Below are 19122 nucleotides of genomic sequence, written 5' to 3' on the forward strand. Positions count from 1 at the left end.
ATGACTCATTTACATTCATCTGCATAAATGGCTACAATATTACGATTTTGAAGGTTATGATCTTGCTGATTTAATCAGTTAGGGTGGCGTCAGAAACACTGCAAACCCAGGGGAACAAAGAGGAGTGTCTCTGATAAAACTCTCATGCACCACACACCTTAAAGGTAAATAGAGGCTCGCACTTGCGTATCTGTTCTGTGTGTATATTGTGTTACAGCTGCACACAAGGATGACATCTTAACTCTTGATGACGCCAAATAATTACAACGTAGGTTGCTGCTGCAGTAACTTGATAGAATCCAGGTAGGAAGTGGCACATTGGGTCCATTGATTCGGATGATACCCGCCTCCACGGAGATTTGGACCAATGAGTGGCTGTGAGACTTTAACAGAGGCTTTTATTTTGGGTTGGCACGCAGCCGAAGTCAGCTCGTGAGGGAAGCCGTGGCTGAATTTTAACTTTGACATTTTGACGCGTTGTATGTGTTTTTATTCATTCTAACATGGAGCGACCCAGCCTTCGGAGATTGTTTTCTGCTTGTGATGTGAACAAGTCCGGTAAAATAGAGTACGAAGACTTCACGGTGGTCTGTCGGGAGCTCAACGTGTCCGAAACTGAGATCAAAACTCTGTTCAACAAGTTCGACGCAGACGAGGACGGATGCATCGACTACAGCATGTTCTCGTCCAGGTTTCAAGAGGTTTCGGAGACTCTGGATTTTGCGTCTTTCGGTGCCGGGTCGTCCCGGAACCGAGGCTGCCCGTGGGAAGAGTTTGAAGGCCGGATAGATGCTGAGTCTGTCCTCTCTGAAAGGTAAACGCGCATCCGGCTGAAGCGTAATTAACCAGAAAAGTGAGCCAGCGGCTATTGCTGCTTCTGGGACCTTTACTGTCAGTTAAGACGTCGGCTGCTGCGTAAACACCTGTTCCTGGTCCTATTTCCTTATTTTATTTAGCAGCTAAAACACGGATTTGTTTCATTAGGTTTCAAGCGTGTCGGATTGTCCGTTTGTGGTGACTCATAAACCCACACACACAATACACGTCAATGTTTAATCTAATATGGATATAAGGGCTCTGCCCTGCAGCAGCGCACATAACGTTAGTCATGATGTTGTGTGACTTTAAATGAAGACCTATCGGTAATGGAAACAGTAGCCAACGCTGGTTTAACACTAAAGCTACCTTTTGTTAGTAAATGAACAGTCTATTATGATCATTAACTATTTCCTACAAGTTCAAATATGAGAAACAAAATGGATTGCAGTGACAAACTCCAGGTCTACTGACGAGCCTGTTACTGAGCTCCAGTTGTCATCATGTGTCCCAATTAACAGGTGGTCGAGTTATGTGCTGTCGTCAAGACAAACAACTAAGAGGAGAAAACACGACAGAAAAAAAGACTTGCCTTTATTATGCCATCATAATTAACAGTTGATGACAAACAGTTAAGATTTAGAAAATGAAGGCATCCTGTCATCAACCAGAGTTCAGATGGATGTTACGTACATGTATTCATTTTGTATGGAAGTTTATTCATATCAAAGGTAGCTGATGATAGAATTTGGAAGAGACGGATTTGTAAATGTTTTTCTCCAATTGTTTTGGCAGACCTCACTACATTAGGAGTGCAGACTTCGCTCATTATTTCTGTTTTGTTGCTACCTGGCTGTTCAGGTCATATACTATATTTTCATAGTTATGTGTGTAAAATGATTGAGTTTAATGCGCATTCGGCTGTTGCTGAGCCAAATGGTGTGATGCTAATCAGGATCCTATGTGGGATTTAAACACTGCCTTTTATGTTTTTTATAAAATGGTGTTCCTGTTTAAGTATGTTTGGAGATTTTTATACAATGTCTCTCTTCTACATTTTGCTAAAATAGGCCATATATATATCTATCTATCTATCTATCTATCTCGGCACTCGCATGTCCAACTGTCAACAGAGGTGTTGTGCCCTAAGCCCTATTGTTGAGTGAAGATTGAAAGTGGATCATGTTGGTGTGAGAAGTTTATATTGATGTTTGATCATTTTTTCCCACTATGAAATGTACACCTTTAACATCCACCTTTCAGGCCCACGGGGGTTGAGTATTTGATTCTGGAAAGATCGATTTTGGGTATGATGCTGAGAAAATGCCTCTTACCTGTTGTTGCTGGAAGTAACTATTTGTTCTCCTCCCACAGTCTCAGGGAGCAGCTGGCTGGTCTATACCAGGCCATTCACATTTCTGCAAACACAAATCTACTGCAGCAGTATGAGGACATCATCCACTCTCTGATCAGTCAAAGCCAGGACAACAGACTCGAGTGTGAACAGCTGGAGACCAGTATAAAGCGGTGAGGGTAACTTTCAGCCTATTGACTGTGTGAGGTCAGTACAGTTCAGAACATATGACCTGTGAAATAGAAAGAAACAGCATGATTATGACATAAAGGCCCATTATTTAAACAATAAACCACATCACACAACTGTTAATGATGATAAACACTCAGCTCATGTGGCTATATTGTGAGCAGTGACATTCAGTATTATCATTTGAAAGTGAATGTTTAAAATTAAACTTGTTGGTCAGGGTGTTTAGTTTTGTTGAATTTATTAAATAAACATAACTGTCCTTACTGCAACCTAACTGCTTGTAGATTTCTTTTGACTCCAGAGCAGTGGTGATCTGCTGCCCTCTACTGGCTGTAAACCATAGAAACTGTGGACAAACCCTGTAAATCGATTCCCTGGAGTCCACTGCATCTACCGGGATTAACTGTTTGATTTAAAGCTGCTTTATTTGATTTCAGCCCATTAGACTAGAGGACAGAAAAACATCAAAACAAGCAGACTGGTAAACAACTGACAGTATTGCCTTTATAGTTGACGTGTTAGCAATTTTCACGACATGTTTCGGGCCACCAGACAAATGTAAATCCAATGTTCACTCTCTTTTTATCTCCGTTTTGGTCTGAAACAACAACAATGTGTCTTCAGCTACAAGAGCGTCAACCTTTTTACCAGCTAATCGTTGACTTTGCCTGTCTGTCATTTGGTGCTGGATAAAAAGCAACGAGTGGGTTTATCAGTTGTTGTTTTTTTGTTATGGAGATAAGCTCAAAATTAAAACTGATTTAGCACTATAAGCAATCCTATGAGTTATTTGAGTCAATGTAAATATCAGTTCAAGTCTGTTGTTGGGCCCTTCTGCTGTTGCTGTAAATTAGTGTGCCACCTGTCAGCTGGTAAATTGTATGAACACAATAATGTATGAACAGCATTCAAGAAAATTGTCCTGATGTCATGCCTAGTAATAGTAGTAGTTGTAGTTGGCAGCAGAGAAAAGATTACTCTAATGACTGTAATCACAGTACTTAATGATATTCAAGCTGAACAGTGATTGTATATATTAAAGGTTATATAATATGTGAGTTAAGTCTTTTAATAATTTCCTTTACAGTAAAACTGTGAAGTGACCCCTCACACACAACCTTTAACCGCCTCTTGAATTTCACTCCTACACAGGAATAAACCCTGTCTAAGCTGTTTTTGTTAAGCTTTCTGCGGTTCAGTAACTACACGGCATGAGAAAGGTGACATTCCTTATTCAAGGAAGTAGGAAGACAATAATGTGCTGCTCTGCTTTGTCCTTTAAAACTGGATATATAGCCAGCTATTGTACCTATATTTCCACTATGTTGAAATTAACAGACCTTTGAAATGTTGGCATAAAACTTACACCAAACTAAATTAATCATATATGAGGTCTTACTGAGAAATCTGACAGACATTTAGCATTTAGCACACCTGTGGAGCCTGTCACCTCCCTCGGCTCTGGTTGGGTCGTGCGTTGTCTGACGAGAGCAGAGCAGTGGCAACTGCAGCACGTTTGAAGTCCAATTAGTCAGGTAGAATTGACAAATGGATAGTAGGTGAATCGACTCCTCTTCTTATTCCTGCCGTATTAATCTCTGGTACTGCTGTTGGAGAATCGGCTTTGCTTCAGCAGCAGTGAGACTGTCGGCACAAACTTTAACATTCTTTTCTGTTCAAACAGAACCGAGGAGATGAACAACAGTCAGCTGTCAGAACTGGAGGACGATATACAGAAGCAGCTTGTCAAAAGCGAGAAGAGGGTGAGGGACGAGGTAAGTCTGACGCCTACATTGTAGTGGATGATTGCTCCTATGCTTTACTCTATTTATAGAAAGTGAAACGTATCCAACCAAATGAAGTGGCTGTTGTAAAAACAGCTGCATTTATTCAACAGTACACTGAGAAATGGACAAAAAATTGTTCAAAGTGAAACTTTCACTTCACTGGTTCTTGCATATTTGCATATTTGTGGTGCAGCAAATAGCAGCAGGTTACACGTCTCCTCACAAAGAGCCTCTGTATAGGCAGATGAAAGCCCCTCTTCAAGGCCTGAGCCGGTCTGCACGTCTAACTACTTTGGTTTCATGTTTGTAGGAGCGTAAAAAAGTGGAAGGAGTTATGGCGGCCATGCAGAGGAAGCACAAGAACGAGGTCACAGATCTGCATGCGACTGTGGACAGACTGTTAAAGGTAGGTTTTTCCACACAGCATGCATTTACTTTGTTTATGCACAGTAAACTGATTGTATAAGGATGATTATGTTTTCTTACATCATGAAAAAGAGAGAGGAAAGCCACTGTAACTGAAAGGCAACACAAAAGCTCGAGGATATGCAGCTGTGGCCCAATTTCTGCTGCACCTGAAAGACAGAGAAAGTGGTTAAAAACATGACTCATTTGGAAAAGGTGACCTTTTAAAGAGAGCCTTAAAAGACCTATAAATACTTGGTATGTTATGTCCAGCCATTATGAGAGCGGGAGTCAGATTGAGGAATTAGGGATGCTGCTTGGATGCAATCAATGCATGGACAAGCATAGAGGGTCATGTTTGATTAGATGCTGTATGTAAACAACTTGTGGAATGCTGTTGTTGGCTTGCTAGCCATGCTAGCACCTATAGTTTATGCTTACAATCCAGCTACATGTAATTTCTTGTCATGCCTGCTTTTCCGCCACAGCACACGCGTCACTAAGCAAAATCTGAGGGGGGAGGGGGGCGTGTGTTTGAGGTTTCAGGTTCAACTCTTGAACCAAGTGCTAGAGGAATGATACAATTGGTAAAAATGGAACACCATTGTCTCATAGTTGCAGATTGCGAAGACAAATATCGAGCAGTTTAAAGAAATGCTCAGCAGTCTTCTCCTTTTCACACACATCTTGGAAAGCTGTTTCCACGGAGAGTGTAAACACAATTACTTAAGCTATTGATTGCATGGCAGTAGTCTTCTATTCATCACTGAGATGAAGCAAACCTTCCCATTGTCTCTACATTATCAACACAACAAAATGCTTGTGTAAATGTCTTTTCTCAAGAGCCAAAAGGACTTCAACCATTCAAAGGAGGAGTTGGACGGACTGAACATACGGATCAGTAATCTCTCACAGGTACTTCATGCATTAGTTCTCACACCAAGTCACACGTATGGAGTTGTTCCAGTTATTGACTTAATCTCCTCACAGGAAAATGAGGACCTGCGAACTTCTCTGCTACAAGCCCAGACGGACATCGCCGTGCTGCTCTCGGAGCTGGACAAGCTGAAGAACATGTACGCAGACCAGAAAGCTCAACATAAAAGGTGAGGCAGTGTATTTAAGCTCTGCTCATGTCTGTTGACACAAAATCTAATCCAGCTTCCAGTACAACATCAACAGTACGTGTGGCTTGTATTTCTTGACAGAGAAACGGATGAATTGAAGAGCATGGTTATGGAATACCAGTCATATTCCAATCAGATTCAGATTCTTCAGTAAGTCTTTCACTTGATAAAGCGGTCTAATGTGGGCATTTAGTAAGTGATTTCTTTTTTTGGTGTATAAATCAAGAATGTGGAGATTTGGTCATTTTAGTGTCAATTGTTTCTGTGTTACCATAAAATGTTAATAATTACCATCCTTTGATTTAAAGGTTTGGTTCACCAAAATTAAAAACATCCTCATCCCATATACCTCTGACGGTATCTAGCCAAGAAGGATAGTTTTGATTTTAATTGCTCAGGCTTTGAAATAATGGCCTCTGAGATTTCTGTTGACACCAAAATAGTTTTTTGTGGAGCTCATTAAAAGATAAAAATAGACACTAAAAATATTCTTAAAAAGATACATCTGCAACAATTCTTTAACTGCCCCTTATTAAGCATTTATGAGCGGAATAAAAGCGGGATAAACGCAGAATAAATGGTTTATAACACTATATGGAGTTGTAAACCGATATAATGTATATAAGGATATAACTCTTGTGGGCACCCATGTACGGATGCTTTTGTATAAACAAATATGAATGACAATTAATAATAATACTAAATACAATTTAGTAATATCAAATGTGTCTTCATTGGAGAAATTATAATTATTAATAAAAACTGTACATTTAAAAATGTTCTCTTCTCTATACAGCTACATTATATGTGTGTGTTGTAAACCTGTTATGTTTAAATAATATGCTTCCTAAAGTTAAATGGCGTAATGTGTGAACCACACCGTTAACATACTTGGATTACCAGAAGAACAGGGTTCAGTGTGTTTACTGGACAATGCAGAGTGCATGGGGTGCATAGTAACACAAGGAAGGTGTAATAGTTTGTCTTGTGAATACTTTTGTGGTCTTTTTTTTTTTTTTTTTTTTTTTGGTTTAAATGTTTTCTTACTCTGCGTTGTCCAGTCTGTAAAATACCATCCAGGTTAAGTTAAACGACATACAAACTACACTCCCCGCATTGTCTTTACAACATGTTTACCAGACATTTGTAAAGAAGTAAATGTTTGCACATGCATGCGACTCAGTCTTGTATTTCCTTCAACACGTCATTAGGGAAACAAACAAAAAGCTGTATGACAGTAACGACGGGCTCCGCTCTGCGTTGGCCAGTGAAGCGGTTGCAGCTAAAAGGAGGGTGAGTCCTTTGTTTGCTGATGACATATTTCCTCATACCTACTGGCTCGACATCAAATAGAAACTTATAGTGAATTGCTTTCACTAGTTGTGAAAAAAGTGTGAAAAACGTTTCCTCCCTGACTTTCCTAATCTGCTCAACAGCTGCCTGCCCGAAATGAAATCCCAGCCCGAAGGATGAAGCCCCTCCGACAGAGCACACTCAACCATGGCAGGTATATACAGTTTTTAACACACTTCTGTGACTCTGCGGATTGATCTCTCTGTGAGTTAAATTGTCACAGCTAAAGCAAGTGTGTCGGTGCTTGCAGCCCGGAGCAGGATCCCAGCAAAACAGCCTTCTCTCATGTGGCCAGCTGGGCTGATAAGTACCTGGACAGTGGAGTCTCGCTGCCGATGGACACAGCCCAGAGCTCAGGCAGTGATTACGACAGTGACGACAGCAGGGGCTCAGTAGAAACGGTGCACCACAGTTACTCATATGTCCCGTCTGATGTGGAGGTCAGAACACCCATCGGGTCTAAATACTGGGCTATGTAATGCCAATATGCTGTGACAACTTTCAATGAGTATTTACTCTGTCTGTTACAGATGTCAGAAATGAAATCTGAAGCCGCAGTGTCGATGGCTCCTAGCAAGGCGAGCTCTATTGCATCATCTCTACGACGCCGTTTGTCTGCATTTTCCACAAAGGTACAATAGCTGTTTCATGCTTAGTGATTTGTAGCCCCAAAGAAGTAAACATTTGGCAGTTTAAAAAAAAAATAAACAGATAAGCGGAAAGTTTGTGTAGCAGAGATGTTTTTTTTATTGTTTTTTTTTTTTATAAAAAATATGTTTTTTCTGCAAGTTGGGAACCACTGATGTAGCAGCATCATCAGTTTAATGTTTTTCATTTGTCCATCTGCCCTTTGTGTTTAGTGCTGACATGCTAAACTAGGACGGTCAACACGGTAAACATTTAACTTGTCAATGTGAGCATGTTGGCATGCTACATATAACTGTTGTTTGAACTGCCATTTAAATTACTATATTCCAGTGTGCATTTAAACTACATGTGGAAGTTTTTCCTGTTCCGATGTACAGATTGTACAGATTGTAAAGCCCTCTGAGGCAGATTTGTGATTTTATTGAAATGCTGTACAAAGAAGTATATACAACATAACGCATTATTTTCAATCAGATTTTTTCTATTTTAATAGTCTATTGACATGCAGGTAACTCAAATCATTTAAAAAAAACAACTCAACTCAAGGTCCACTTACGAGGTTTTTCTGGAGGTTTCCAGCACATCTCACAGTTTTCATCAGCAGATAGTTTGTTCAGTTGTCATGAAGTGAAGTATGGAACCCAGATCTTGTGATGGCCGTATAATGGCAAAGACGGATGTGATGGAAAGCTCCGGTAGAACAAGAACCTGGACCTATGAGTTTAGGCAAACGACTTAGTTTAAGAGTAATCATTCACTGTCAACTAAATGAATGCTCACTGTTTTCTTTATGAAGAACACTACAGACTGAAAGATTTTCAACAAAAAATGTAGTAAGCTTGTTATCTTTTGTGGCATTTCCGAAGCCTTTAGAAGCCAACATAGAAGAACCTGAGGAACCTGCTCCAATGTACCGTCTGGTTTTAGCCGGAGATGCGGGAGCTGGAAAGTCCAGCTTCCTGCTGAGACTGACGCTCAATGAGTTCAAGGGAGACATTCAGACAACACTGGGTAAGTGCCACAGAAAACGCATCGCATTTCATCAAACACTGACACAGTCTTGAGTTCAGACATTTAAATCAGCTTTTTTTTGGTTCTCAGGAGTGGATTTCCAAATAAAGAGGATGCTTGTGGATGGAGAGAAGACGAGCCTGCAGATATGGGATACAGCTGGGCAGGAGAGGTATTGCACCGGCTCGCATAGTGTTTATCAAGGAAGTAGCAACATGAAAAACATGGTGTTATCAATTAAAACTCGCGACATGTTATTTTGATAATGACTGGAGAATGGAAAAAATCTGTGTTTCTTTGGACTGTAGGTTTCGTAGTATCGCCAGGTCTTACTTCCGTAAAGCTCACGGAGTCCTGCTCCTCTATGATGTCACTTCAGAAAGCAGCTTCCTTAACGTCAGAGCATGGGTGGACCAGATTCAGGTAACTGTGGAAATGCTGATTGACGAATAAATACGGCACCTAAAAGCGGTAATATACTTTACAATGTCCTTTTTGTTTTTATACAGGATTCAACAGACGAGAAAATCCCCATGTGTGTTATTGGAAACAAGGTGGACCTGCGAGAGCAGCTTCCAGAAGGGAGCTGCGTGAGCAGTTTGCACGGAGAGAAGTTGGCCAAGGTGTGTAACCTTTCATTCCATCCGATAGAAAAGTGTTTATACAGACGCCCGGCCTCCCGGGTGTCTAAATAAACTCACTCCAGTCAGGTATGTCGACGCTTTGCTTGCAGGCATACGGCGCCTTGTTCTGCGAAACGAGTGCCAAGGAGGGAACCAACATTGTGGAGACTGTGCTTCATCTAGCGAGGTAGGAGGCCAGAGAGAGAGAGAGAGAGAGTTTGAGTTATTCTTCAGGCAACACTTAGACTTGTTTTCCATTCCCGCAGAGAAGTAAAGAAAAACGTCACACTGAGGCGGCAGTCTGATTCTCAGGTCAGACTGAGTCAATCCAACCCAAAGAAGACGCTCAACGCCTGCTGTGGGCTGTAGATGGTTGATGACGGTCGATCCGATGGAGCAATGAAGGACACCAAATGACTTCTATTGTCTTGTATGTTTTAATCTTTGGAATAGTTAACTATCAAGCCTTTAATATATTTTCATGTTAATTCTCTGATCAAAATGAAGATTTCTACTGTTGGAAAACTGCACATTCACAAATATAAATGTACGTAATGTAATCATGCTTACTTTTCTTAGATTATGTATATATTTGGTAGTGATTTTATGAATTAAATAAAGGATGTTTCAATTGAAGTTACATAGTTTTTGATTTTGTCCGCTGGAAAACTATATTTTTAAATGAATGTACCTTTTTCCCCTTTGAGACCAAACTTGGTTCTTAAGAAATCAAAAGGAGAAAGAAAAAGTACATTTTTATTCAGCATCAGCGTGATCAATATTACATCGTAGTTTCAACGCCTTCAATTATTGGAGGACTGATCAACTATTTCTAATAATTGTGATGTAGAAAGTGTTATTTGTTTACGAAAATTACTCTTTGCAGTTTGGTTACATTCTTTACAAAAGTTCCAGCTTTTTTTTTTTTTTTTTTAAATTCCTTTTTCAAATAAAACTCATAACTGAAAAGATGAGATCTCTGCAGGTATTTACTTGATGCTGTACGATCTACATTTTCATAAATACTCTACACTTTTCAGTGAAACTTTTTTCTTTTCTACCATAAATACAACTTCAGGCTGCTTTGCAAACCTTCTCAAGTCTGCAAAGTAGAAAAACTCTTCACAAATGAATTAAAGAGGACTTGAGATCAAACTCTGCACATGATGTTGATCAGGAGGAGGAGGATTTTTCAAAGTGCTTCCCGCAGAGGACTTCAGTTTCTTGCAGTCAGGATCATTGACATCACTAAGCTGATCAAGGCCACAACCAGAGCTCCGAGTATAAACTTCCAGGAAATTCCCTAAAACACAAGAAAACGGTCAGTCAAAATCCAGTCTGTTGGCTCTCAGAATAAAACATCGGAGATATTTCTGTTCTTACAGACAATTTCTTCTTTGAAGGAATCAGAAAAGGTGCGATATTCTCTCCAAGCATCTCCGCTGGCTTCACTTTCCATTCCTGAGTATCTTTGCCTCCTGATTGCCTTCTGACGAGTTTAGATAACTCGGCGTGGATCGCCTAAAACAAAAAAAAAAAACACATTAACAAGCTGTGAAAAAGCTGCTTTCTGTAGATCGTGTAAAGTTAAAGTAAAATTAACCATTTTATCTTGAGCAAAAGGTAAAGTTGCAGTTTTGAAAATGTCCACCAGGTGAGAGCAGAGGTCTGAAACACAACGCCTTCCAGAGAAGACCTCCAAATCATTTTCAGTTTTGCTTTTAAAATGCACTTTAAACTGTTTCTTAATTCAAGTATTTTGTTAATACTTTAATTTAATTCTTAATTAGAGGAAAACTGTCATAAAAGTTATTAAAGTGAAAGAAGCAATACATGCATTGGGAATCAAAATAATGTTCATTTCTGTTATTTTTAAAGTGTTTTTTAAAGTAAAGTGTGGAGTCTATGTTGTAGCTGCAAGCGGGACTCTGGCTCGTTTTTAACTTTGATTTACTACTTTTGGAGCGCAGGGCTTTGGAATGACAATATTTAGCTTGTGCTTTTTAATCAACTTTTTTGGATGACTCTGAGCAGTGTGGTCACATCTGTATACTGCCAGATCCTCTGTGGCGGATTTGGCAAATTAGACAAACCAGTTAACCTGTAAATAACTGTCTTTTTAAATTCTGAGAACTTTTGTGAAATATTGTGAACTCAATGAGGCGGTAACTTTAATTTTTATATATATTAGTTCAAAATATAACTCCAGGCTTGACGGTGATTCTTTAGCATTGAAATTACAAATCTTGGCAGCCTGTTTTTTGAGTGACCTTTCCTCTGTTAGGGATGGACGGGATTCACAGGCAGAGTTGGAAGAAAGGTGACGAGGGGGAGTGACGAGCGCACCCACATAATCTCACCTTGGTGGTCGGCTCCAGTTTCAAGGCCCTTTTTAGCACCTCCATCGCCTCTTTGTATTCCCCCATATCTGACTGGAGCTGGAAGACAATAGAAAACTGTACAGTGGGAGCAGAGCTGGTGGACCCATAAATCAAAACAGGCGGGGAACAGATAGCAATAATACAGCAGCTATATTAAAAAAATAATTAAATCTAATCCCATAAACAAATTCCTCTTTCTTCAAGGAACTCTCCCTGCCATTTATGCCTTGATAAAGATCAAATGAGATGCAGTGATGTTGTCTCTCAGTAATAACACGACAGCATGGGCCCTCACCTTTCCCACCCTGAAAAGGGACTTGACATTGTTTGGCTCGAGGGTCAGCACGTCCCGGCTGGTGTGCAGCGCCTCGCTGTACTGCTCCAGTTTGAGATGAGCGGTGGCCAGGTTGTTCAAACACTTCACCCGGTAGTCCCGCACCTCCTCCTCCTCAACCTTCACGCCACGCTCGCCACCATCTGTGCAAAGACAGAGACACACAACCTCTGACTTCTGCTCTGCTGTGGACGTCTCACGTGAATCTCTTAATAGGTGACAGAGAAACACTTTGACAGAGATTAGTCATCTAATCTTGGAAGGGACTTATTCTGAAGTCTTGCCGAATATGGAAAATAGTTGAACTTTTAAAGAGAAACTCCCATCGGGTGTCATTATAAGGATAGTTAACGATCAGTTTTTTTATTCAAATGGATATTGAATCGCTGTCCCTGCAGTAAAAACGGTATGGTTTCATCATTAGACCCAAGCATGTCCAGCTGAATACAGTAGTGACCCCGGTAATGAGCCCTTGTTAGTCCAAAGGATTTTTTACACTTGGCGCTGAGTATGGTGGGTGATAAATGTCAGCAGCTCTGGGACCACATCTGTGTGGCTGCACATGCTTTTTATTACACTTTTAATCTCAAATTCACAGTTGAATTACGTCAATTACATTTAGGATGCGGTTCCAAGTTGGATTCTTCAAAGCAGCATTCACTGATTTTTGGCCACTTGGAGGCAACGACACTTGCAAATTATCCCCTTTTCAGTTAATTAGGTGAAATTGTTAGCCATTTGGGTATTTACATATCCAGAAAACACAGAGCAACATAAATATCATTTCTATGTTGTGTTTCATAAACTCATTTATATTAATCATGCTTTATAACACATTATCCATCCATCCATTTCCCTCCGCTTATCCGGGGTCGGGTCGCGGTGGCAACAGGCCAAGCAGGCTGACCCAGACTTCCCTCTCACCGGCAACATGTTCCAGCTCATTCTGGGGGTTCCCGAGGCGTTCCCAGGCCAGCTGGGAGATGTAATCCCTCCAGCGTGTTCTGGGTCTTCCCCGGGGTCTCTTCCCAGTTGGACGTGCCTGGAAAACCTCCTGTGGGAGGCGTCCAGGAGGCATCCTAATTAGATGCCCGAACCACCTCAGCTGACTCCTTTCGCCGCACCGATCCGTCTGTCGATCTCCCGCTCCATCTTACCCTCACTCGTGAACAAGACCCCGAGATACTTGAACTCCTTCGCTTGAGGTAGGCACTCCGTCCCCACCTGGAGGGAGCAATCCACCGGTTTCCGGCAGAGCACCATGGCCTCAGATTTGGAGGTGCTAACTCTCATCCCCGCCGCTTCACACTCGGCTGCAAACCGCCCCAGTGAATGCTGGAGGTCACGATCCGAGGAGGCTAACAGGACCACATCATCTGCAAACAGCAGAGAGGCGATCCCGAGACCCCCGAACCTGACGTTCTCCACCCCCCGGCTGTGCCTAGATATCCTGTCTATGAAAGTCACGAACAGGACCGGAGACAAAGGGCAGCCCTGGCGGAGGCCAACACCCACCGGGAACGTGTCTGACTTATTGTCAAGAATGCGGACACAGCTCCTACTGCAGTCGTACAGAGACCGGATCGCCCGTTGTAATGGGTCCGGCACCCCATACTCCCGCAGCACCCCCCACAAGAACCCCCAAGGGACCCGGTCGAAAGCCTTCTCCAAGTCCACAAAGCACATGTAGACTGGTTGGGCAAACTCCCAGAACCCCTCCAGTAGTCTTGCGAGGGTAAAGAGCTGGTCCACTGTTCCACGGCCGGGACGGAATCCGCATTGCTCCTCTTGAATCTGAGGTTCGACAAACGGTCGGAGCCTCCTTTCCAGCACCCTGGCATAAGCCTTCCCCGGGAGGCTGAGTAGTGTGATACCCCGGTAATTCGAGCACACTCTCCGGTCCCCCTTTTTGAAAATGGGAACCACCACCCCGGTCTGCCAGTCCATGGGCACTGATTCTGACCCCCATGCGACATTAAAGAGGCGTGTCAGCCAGGACAGCCCAACCATGTCCAGCGCTTTCAGCATCTCAGGGCGGATCTCATCCACCCCTGGCGCCTTGCCACCGAGGAGCTTTTTGACTACCTCAGCGGCCTCTGCCAGGGATATGGGTGAGCCTCCCCCTAGATCTTCAGGCGCTGCCTCCTCTGCAGAGAACATGTTGGTCGGGTTTAGGAGTTCCTCAAAGTGCTCTTTTCACCGCCCGACGATGTCCCCTGTCCGGGTCAGCAGTCCCCCCCCCCCCCTGCTGAGAACAGCCTGGGGTAAGCCCTGCTTTCCCTTCCTGAGCCGTTGTATGGTTTGCCAGAACCTCCTTGAGGCCAACCGAAAGTCCTTCTCCATGGCCTCCCCAAACTCCTCCCATGCCCGAGTTTTAGCATTCACGACCACCGCAGCTGCAGCCCTTCTGGCCTGCCGGTACCTGTTAGCTGCTTCGGGAGACCCCTGGGCCAACCAGGCCTTGAAGGTCTCCTTCTTCAGCTTGACGGCTTCCCTCACCTCCGGTGTCCACCACCGGGTTCTCGGGTTGCCGCCACGACAGGCACCGATGACCTTCCGGCCACAGCTACTAGCGGCCGCGTCCACAATAGAGGCTTTGAACATGGTCCATTCGGATTCCATGTCCCCAAACTCCCTCGGGATGTGTGAGAAGTTCTTCCGGAGGTGGGAGTTAAAGACCTCCCGGACAGGGTCCTCCGCCAGACGTTCCCAGTTCACCCTCACTACACGTTTGGGCTTGCCGGGCCTTTCCAACCGGTTCCCCTGCCATCTGATCCAACTCACCACCAGGTGGTGATCAGTTGACAGCTCTGCTCCTCTTTTCACCCGAGTGTCCAAGACATACGGCCGCAAATCAAATGATACGATTACAAAATCGATCATTGATCTCCGGCCTAAGGTGTTCTGGTACCAGGTACACTTATGAGCCACCTTATGTTCGAACATGGTGTTCGTTATGGCCAAACCATGGCACGCACAGAAGTCCAATAACAAAACACCATTCGGGTTCAGATCGGGCAAGCCGTTCCTCCCAATCACCCCCCGCCAGGTTTCTCCGTCATTGCCCACGTGAGCGTTGAAGTCCCCCAGGAGAACTATGGAGTCGGTAGGCGGCGCCCTTTCCAGGACCCCTCCCACCGACTCCAAGAAGGCCGGATACTCTGAACTGCTGTTTGGTGCATAAGCACAAACCACAGTCAGAGCCTTGCTCCCCGCAACCCGTAGGCGCAACTCCAACACAGCGGCGCTCAGCCGGGGGCTCGTGAGTATCCCCACTCCCGCCCGGCGCCTCTCACCCTGGGCAACTCCGGAAAAGGACAAAGTCCAACCTCTCTCCAGGAGCTTGGTTCCAGAGCCAACGCTGTGTGTGGAGGTGAGTCCAACTATATCTAGCTGGTACCGCTCCACCTCCCGCACCAGCTCTGGCTCTTTCCCCGCTAGCGAGGTGACGTTCCACGTCCCTAGAGTTAGTCTATGCTGCCGGCGATCGGCTCGCCCAGGCCTCCCGCCTGACCCGCCGCCCGGTCTGCATTGCACCCGACCCCGATGCTTATCCCTGCGGGTGGTGGGTCCACAGGGTGGCTGCTCCATGGTGTTTATTCGGGCTGACACATTATAAATCATTTAATCAGGTCAGGTATTATAATTCTTCATAATTGCTGGTAACTCTGACAATTTGTTATCGTGTACTATAATTCCCATAGTAATAATACATTTTACGTTGCATTATAATGTGATTATAAGTTATTTGCTTTAAGTAAATTGAGGGATCATAACACAATAAACTGAGTACTGGTAAGGTACTCTAATTTGACTCACCTGACGGATGGACATTTACATGTCGATAATCTAATGCTTCCCCAAAGAATTCACTCTAAACACTACATTGAGTCAAATAAATACCTGTTATCTACAGCTTCAGGTAAAGACAGTTTTAGGTATCTATATTTTGAGACAATATTTTGAGTCTTTAGAGTGTTTTTCTTGGGGGCAGGGCAGTTATAAACTGTTAAACAAATAAATTAGTGTTGTTCTTGCATAGATTTAATGATATTATTTATACTGCATTATAAAATGATTATAATCTATAACAGCTATGGAAATTATAATTCAATCTGATCCTTGAAAAGTGTCAGTGAGTGACATTCAATTATCAAATATCATGATACTTGGCAGTTACTATATAGTCATTATGTTTTATGTGTTGTGATTTATTTTAAAGCATTGTGGTATGATTGCTTATAACTATTAGTATACAGTGCTAAGCAGATTGTAAATACATTATAACTAAGTCATTGTATTATAATACAACATATAAATGTGAATTAGACATTGGAGCCATAGAAAGTGTTATCAAAATGTCTTTCCTATTTTTATTTTTTGTTGTAATGCCCTATAGATTTAAAATTGAGATGCGGTTAAAATGATTTTAAACTTAATCCCGACTAACATTTGATTTACTTCCATTAAGACAGTGACCTGTACAATTCTTGTTGAAGATCTGCAGAAAATTGAGTGTGATCAAGTCTAATGTTTATGCGAGTGCATGTTTAGTTGCATATGATTCCAGGTTAATCAATTAAGATTATTTGTAATTTCCACCTGTCATGAATCATATTTGTAAAATAGGTCTGATGGGCCCAAAATGACCCAAAATGACCCAAAAAGAGGTTAAGATGTTGATATTTCTGCTTCCTTCTCGTTTTTATTATTATTTTTCTGGTGATCTTCTCATCCACTAATCACATGATCTCGATGCCCTGATAAACTTCTCTCTCCAGTGTCACCGTGGGTTCACTCTCTGGTCCTCTATCATTGATGCATTATGAAGCAATCCATGTTTTTCTCCTCATTGTTCATTCACATTTCCCTCTCGGGCCCTCCCTGCCTCGTCAATGATTAGAAAGATTAAGGAGGTGGAAATAATATGAACGTTGATTAGCTTTGATTATGCAAAAGAATTAAGCAAAAGCATTTATCGTGGCGCCGGGCTCAGATAGATGTGACTCTGCATGGTGACAGTGTGATTAGTGTGTTGGCAGACTGCAGGAGAGCACTAAAGTCTTATGTCACTATGGGCTCATGTAGAAATGTTGTTTTTAAGGTCTCTCTCAAATCCTGCGTTTTTATGTTTCTCTCGTGTGTTCATTTTTATCTGTGTTCTATTTCTATTTTCACTTTTTTTCTGTGAAGATAATGCTCATGTCAATTACTACAACACAGTCCTGGTACAGACGACAGTAATAGAAACAGAATATATTTCCTATGAATGAATTCAGGTTTTGACGATAGGTTACCTCTGCTGCGTGTGGTTAACACATCCAGAGCCATAGAATAGGCTCTGACAGCCATGCTGTATTCCTCCCTCTGGAAATGAAAGTTTCCTCGCTCTCGTTTCTGGTTGCCAATGCGGATGCAGTCTGCGATGGGCAGAGTTAACGGGTCCGGTTTCTCTCTGACATCCAGCAGCTGGAGCTGGTAGAGTAAAGGAGCCCAGGCTGGAATATCAGGCTCCCTGCACGTAAACAGACAACAAACAAACACATAATCAATATCACTCAGGGCTGAGAGTAAAAGAGCCAAGAGCATCAAAGATTATTTAAATCAATCAAGAAATCAATCTGATTGCTGACAGCTTCAAGAAAAGCAGAAGCAAGCTGGTCAACATCCTGCAGAAGAAACTCAAAGCTTTGTAACTTGCGCATGACATTTGATGATTGTGTCCATAATACAGTGTTTAATGGTGGCCATATAGACGCATCTGCGGTGGTTATATTAAAAACTAAGAGATCCAGGGATGACTCTTGTCTTTTGTCACGGCCTCTTCTTGAATGTTTCGAATGTATTTCGACAAACACATGAGCATAAATACAAAATATTTGTGATATCAGAAACTAATGTACAAACTGTAACAACATTTGTGTTCTTTTAGTTGCTCTATTACATTTCACCGTATCCAACAGCTCACTCACACCTTAAAATCAACACATTTAAAAGACGTCTGAGTGACTCCGGCTCATTTAAAGCAGACAAGAATTTGAAATCGGTATGAACCTGTGAGGCAGCGACGGCTTCATCTTACTCGAGAGTCACTCAGAAGGAAAGTTAATTTGGTTTTCAATCATCTGGCTCCTGTGACCATATGGCACACAATGGTCCATTATCAGTTACGCTGTGGAGGCTCTGGTTCCAAAGGTGTGTGTGTGTGTGTGTGTGTGTGTGTTAGAGAGACAGAGAGAGAGAGAGAGAGAGAGAGAGAATGAATACGACAGCTTGAGCATATTTTTTAAAAGCTGATTTTGAAGAGGGCTATTATTGATTGTAACAAAGACAAAAACAATTAAAAGAATACTGCATATTTCATGTTTAAAGACACAAACATGATTAGTTGCTTTTTAACTGTAATAAAACCTATAATCGTAACGATAAAAAGCAAAATCTAACTTTAAAGTAGATCCTGTCAGTTTAGTGAACTCTATAGAAATCATGCAAAAGGCAGTTCAGCTTCCTGCAGACCCCACCAGTGACTGTTTGAGTGGGCTAGTACAGGGAGTTGTGAAAGGTCATGAATTATTCATACTGGTTGTGTCAATGAAACAATTTATGTCTGTCGAACAGAATTAGTTGTATCCCCTGTTACTGGGAGACTGTGGGATCAGATTCCCCTTTCACCTCTCCTCTGTGGAGACCTTGTCCACTGTCACAGGAGTGTGAAACCAGCAGCTGAGCCGAGGCCTCAGAAACCTGAGCCGGATCCCTGCGCTCAGGACCGGAGGAAGTATAGCGTTCAGAGATGCTAGCATTTAGGGCCATCAATAAGTAGATTCAGGTCTTTTAGAAGCCGGTCAGAACTATTTTTGACAGTAGCGTTTAGTCCTGGTCGACTTGTTTTTGCATACCACAGCATGTTTACTAAGGATCAGAGAAGACTTGTGTAACAGGCTTTCAAGAGCAGCAGAGAAGAAGACAGTTGACTCATTTATAAAGAACATACAGCACATGGCTTGGGTCGCACCAGGTAATGTTAGTCTTTCTAAAACGGGCCTCATGCTGCACATCTGGTGATTAGAAACAGATCCTCGTTACGTGCT

General features: G+C 42.5%; 2 protein-coding genes across 4 annotated transcripts in view; one reads left to right on the forward strand and one right to left on the reverse strand.

Moving 5' to 3' along the window:
• rasef2 (RAS and EF-hand domain containing 2) lies at positions 1 to 10382 on the forward strand. Of its 3 annotated transcripts, none has more exons than XM_031870040.1 (17): positions 1 to 814; positions 2191 to 2343; positions 4047 to 4137; positions 4460 to 4555; positions 5398 to 5469; positions 5545 to 5660; positions 5763 to 5831; positions 6893 to 6974; positions 7118 to 7188; positions 7285 to 7435; positions 7565 to 7666; positions 8549 to 8693; positions 8784 to 8865; positions 9002 to 9116; positions 9203 to 9316; positions 9427 to 9503; positions 9583 to 10382. In XM_031870040.1, the coding sequence occupies exons 1-17, from the start codon at positions 504 to 506 to the stop codon at positions 9683 to 9685; spliced, it is 1950 nt and encodes a 649-aa protein (XP_031725900.1). In that variant the 5' UTR covers positions 1 to 503; the 3' UTR covers positions 9686 to 10382. The 3 variants fall into 3 exon arrangements, with proteins under 3 accessions (XP_031725900.1, XP_031725895.1, XP_031725909.1); XM_031870035.1 differs by having other exon boundaries at positions 7285 to 7474; positions 9583 to 10380; XM_031870049.1 differs by lacking the exons at positions 1 to 814; positions 2191 to 2343 and adding an exon at positions 2351 to 3921 and having other exon boundaries at positions 7285 to 7474.
• Positions 9616 to 19122, reverse strand: part of fkbp16 (FKBP prolyl isomerase 16) — a 27086-nt gene continuing 17579 nt past the window's right edge. The window contains exons 4-8 of the mRNA XM_031870063.1: positions 17329 to 17546; positions 11993 to 12174; positions 11677 to 11754; positions 10700 to 10837; positions 9616 to 10619 (exon numbers count right to left, since the gene is read on the reverse strand). Of these exons, the coding sequence (XP_031725923.1) occupies positions 10533 to 10619; positions 10700 to 10837; positions 11677 to 11754; positions 11993 to 12174; positions 17329 to 17546 (703 nt within the window). The 3' untranslated portion in view covers positions 9616 to 10532. The remainder of the gene's footprint in view (positions 10620 to 10699; positions 10838 to 11676; positions 11755 to 11992; positions 12175 to 17328; positions 17547 to 19122) is intronic.

The sequence above is a fragment of the Anarrhichthys ocellatus genome, unplaced genomic scaffold (genome assembly GCF_004355925.1).
Source record: "Anarrhichthys ocellatus isolate YVR2014 unplaced genomic scaffold, GSC_Weel_1.0 scaffold2, whole genome shotgun sequence".
In the NCBI taxonomy this organism is placed as follows: Eukaryota; Metazoa; Chordata; class Actinopteri; order Perciformes; family Anarhichadidae; genus Anarrhichthys; species Anarrhichthys ocellatus.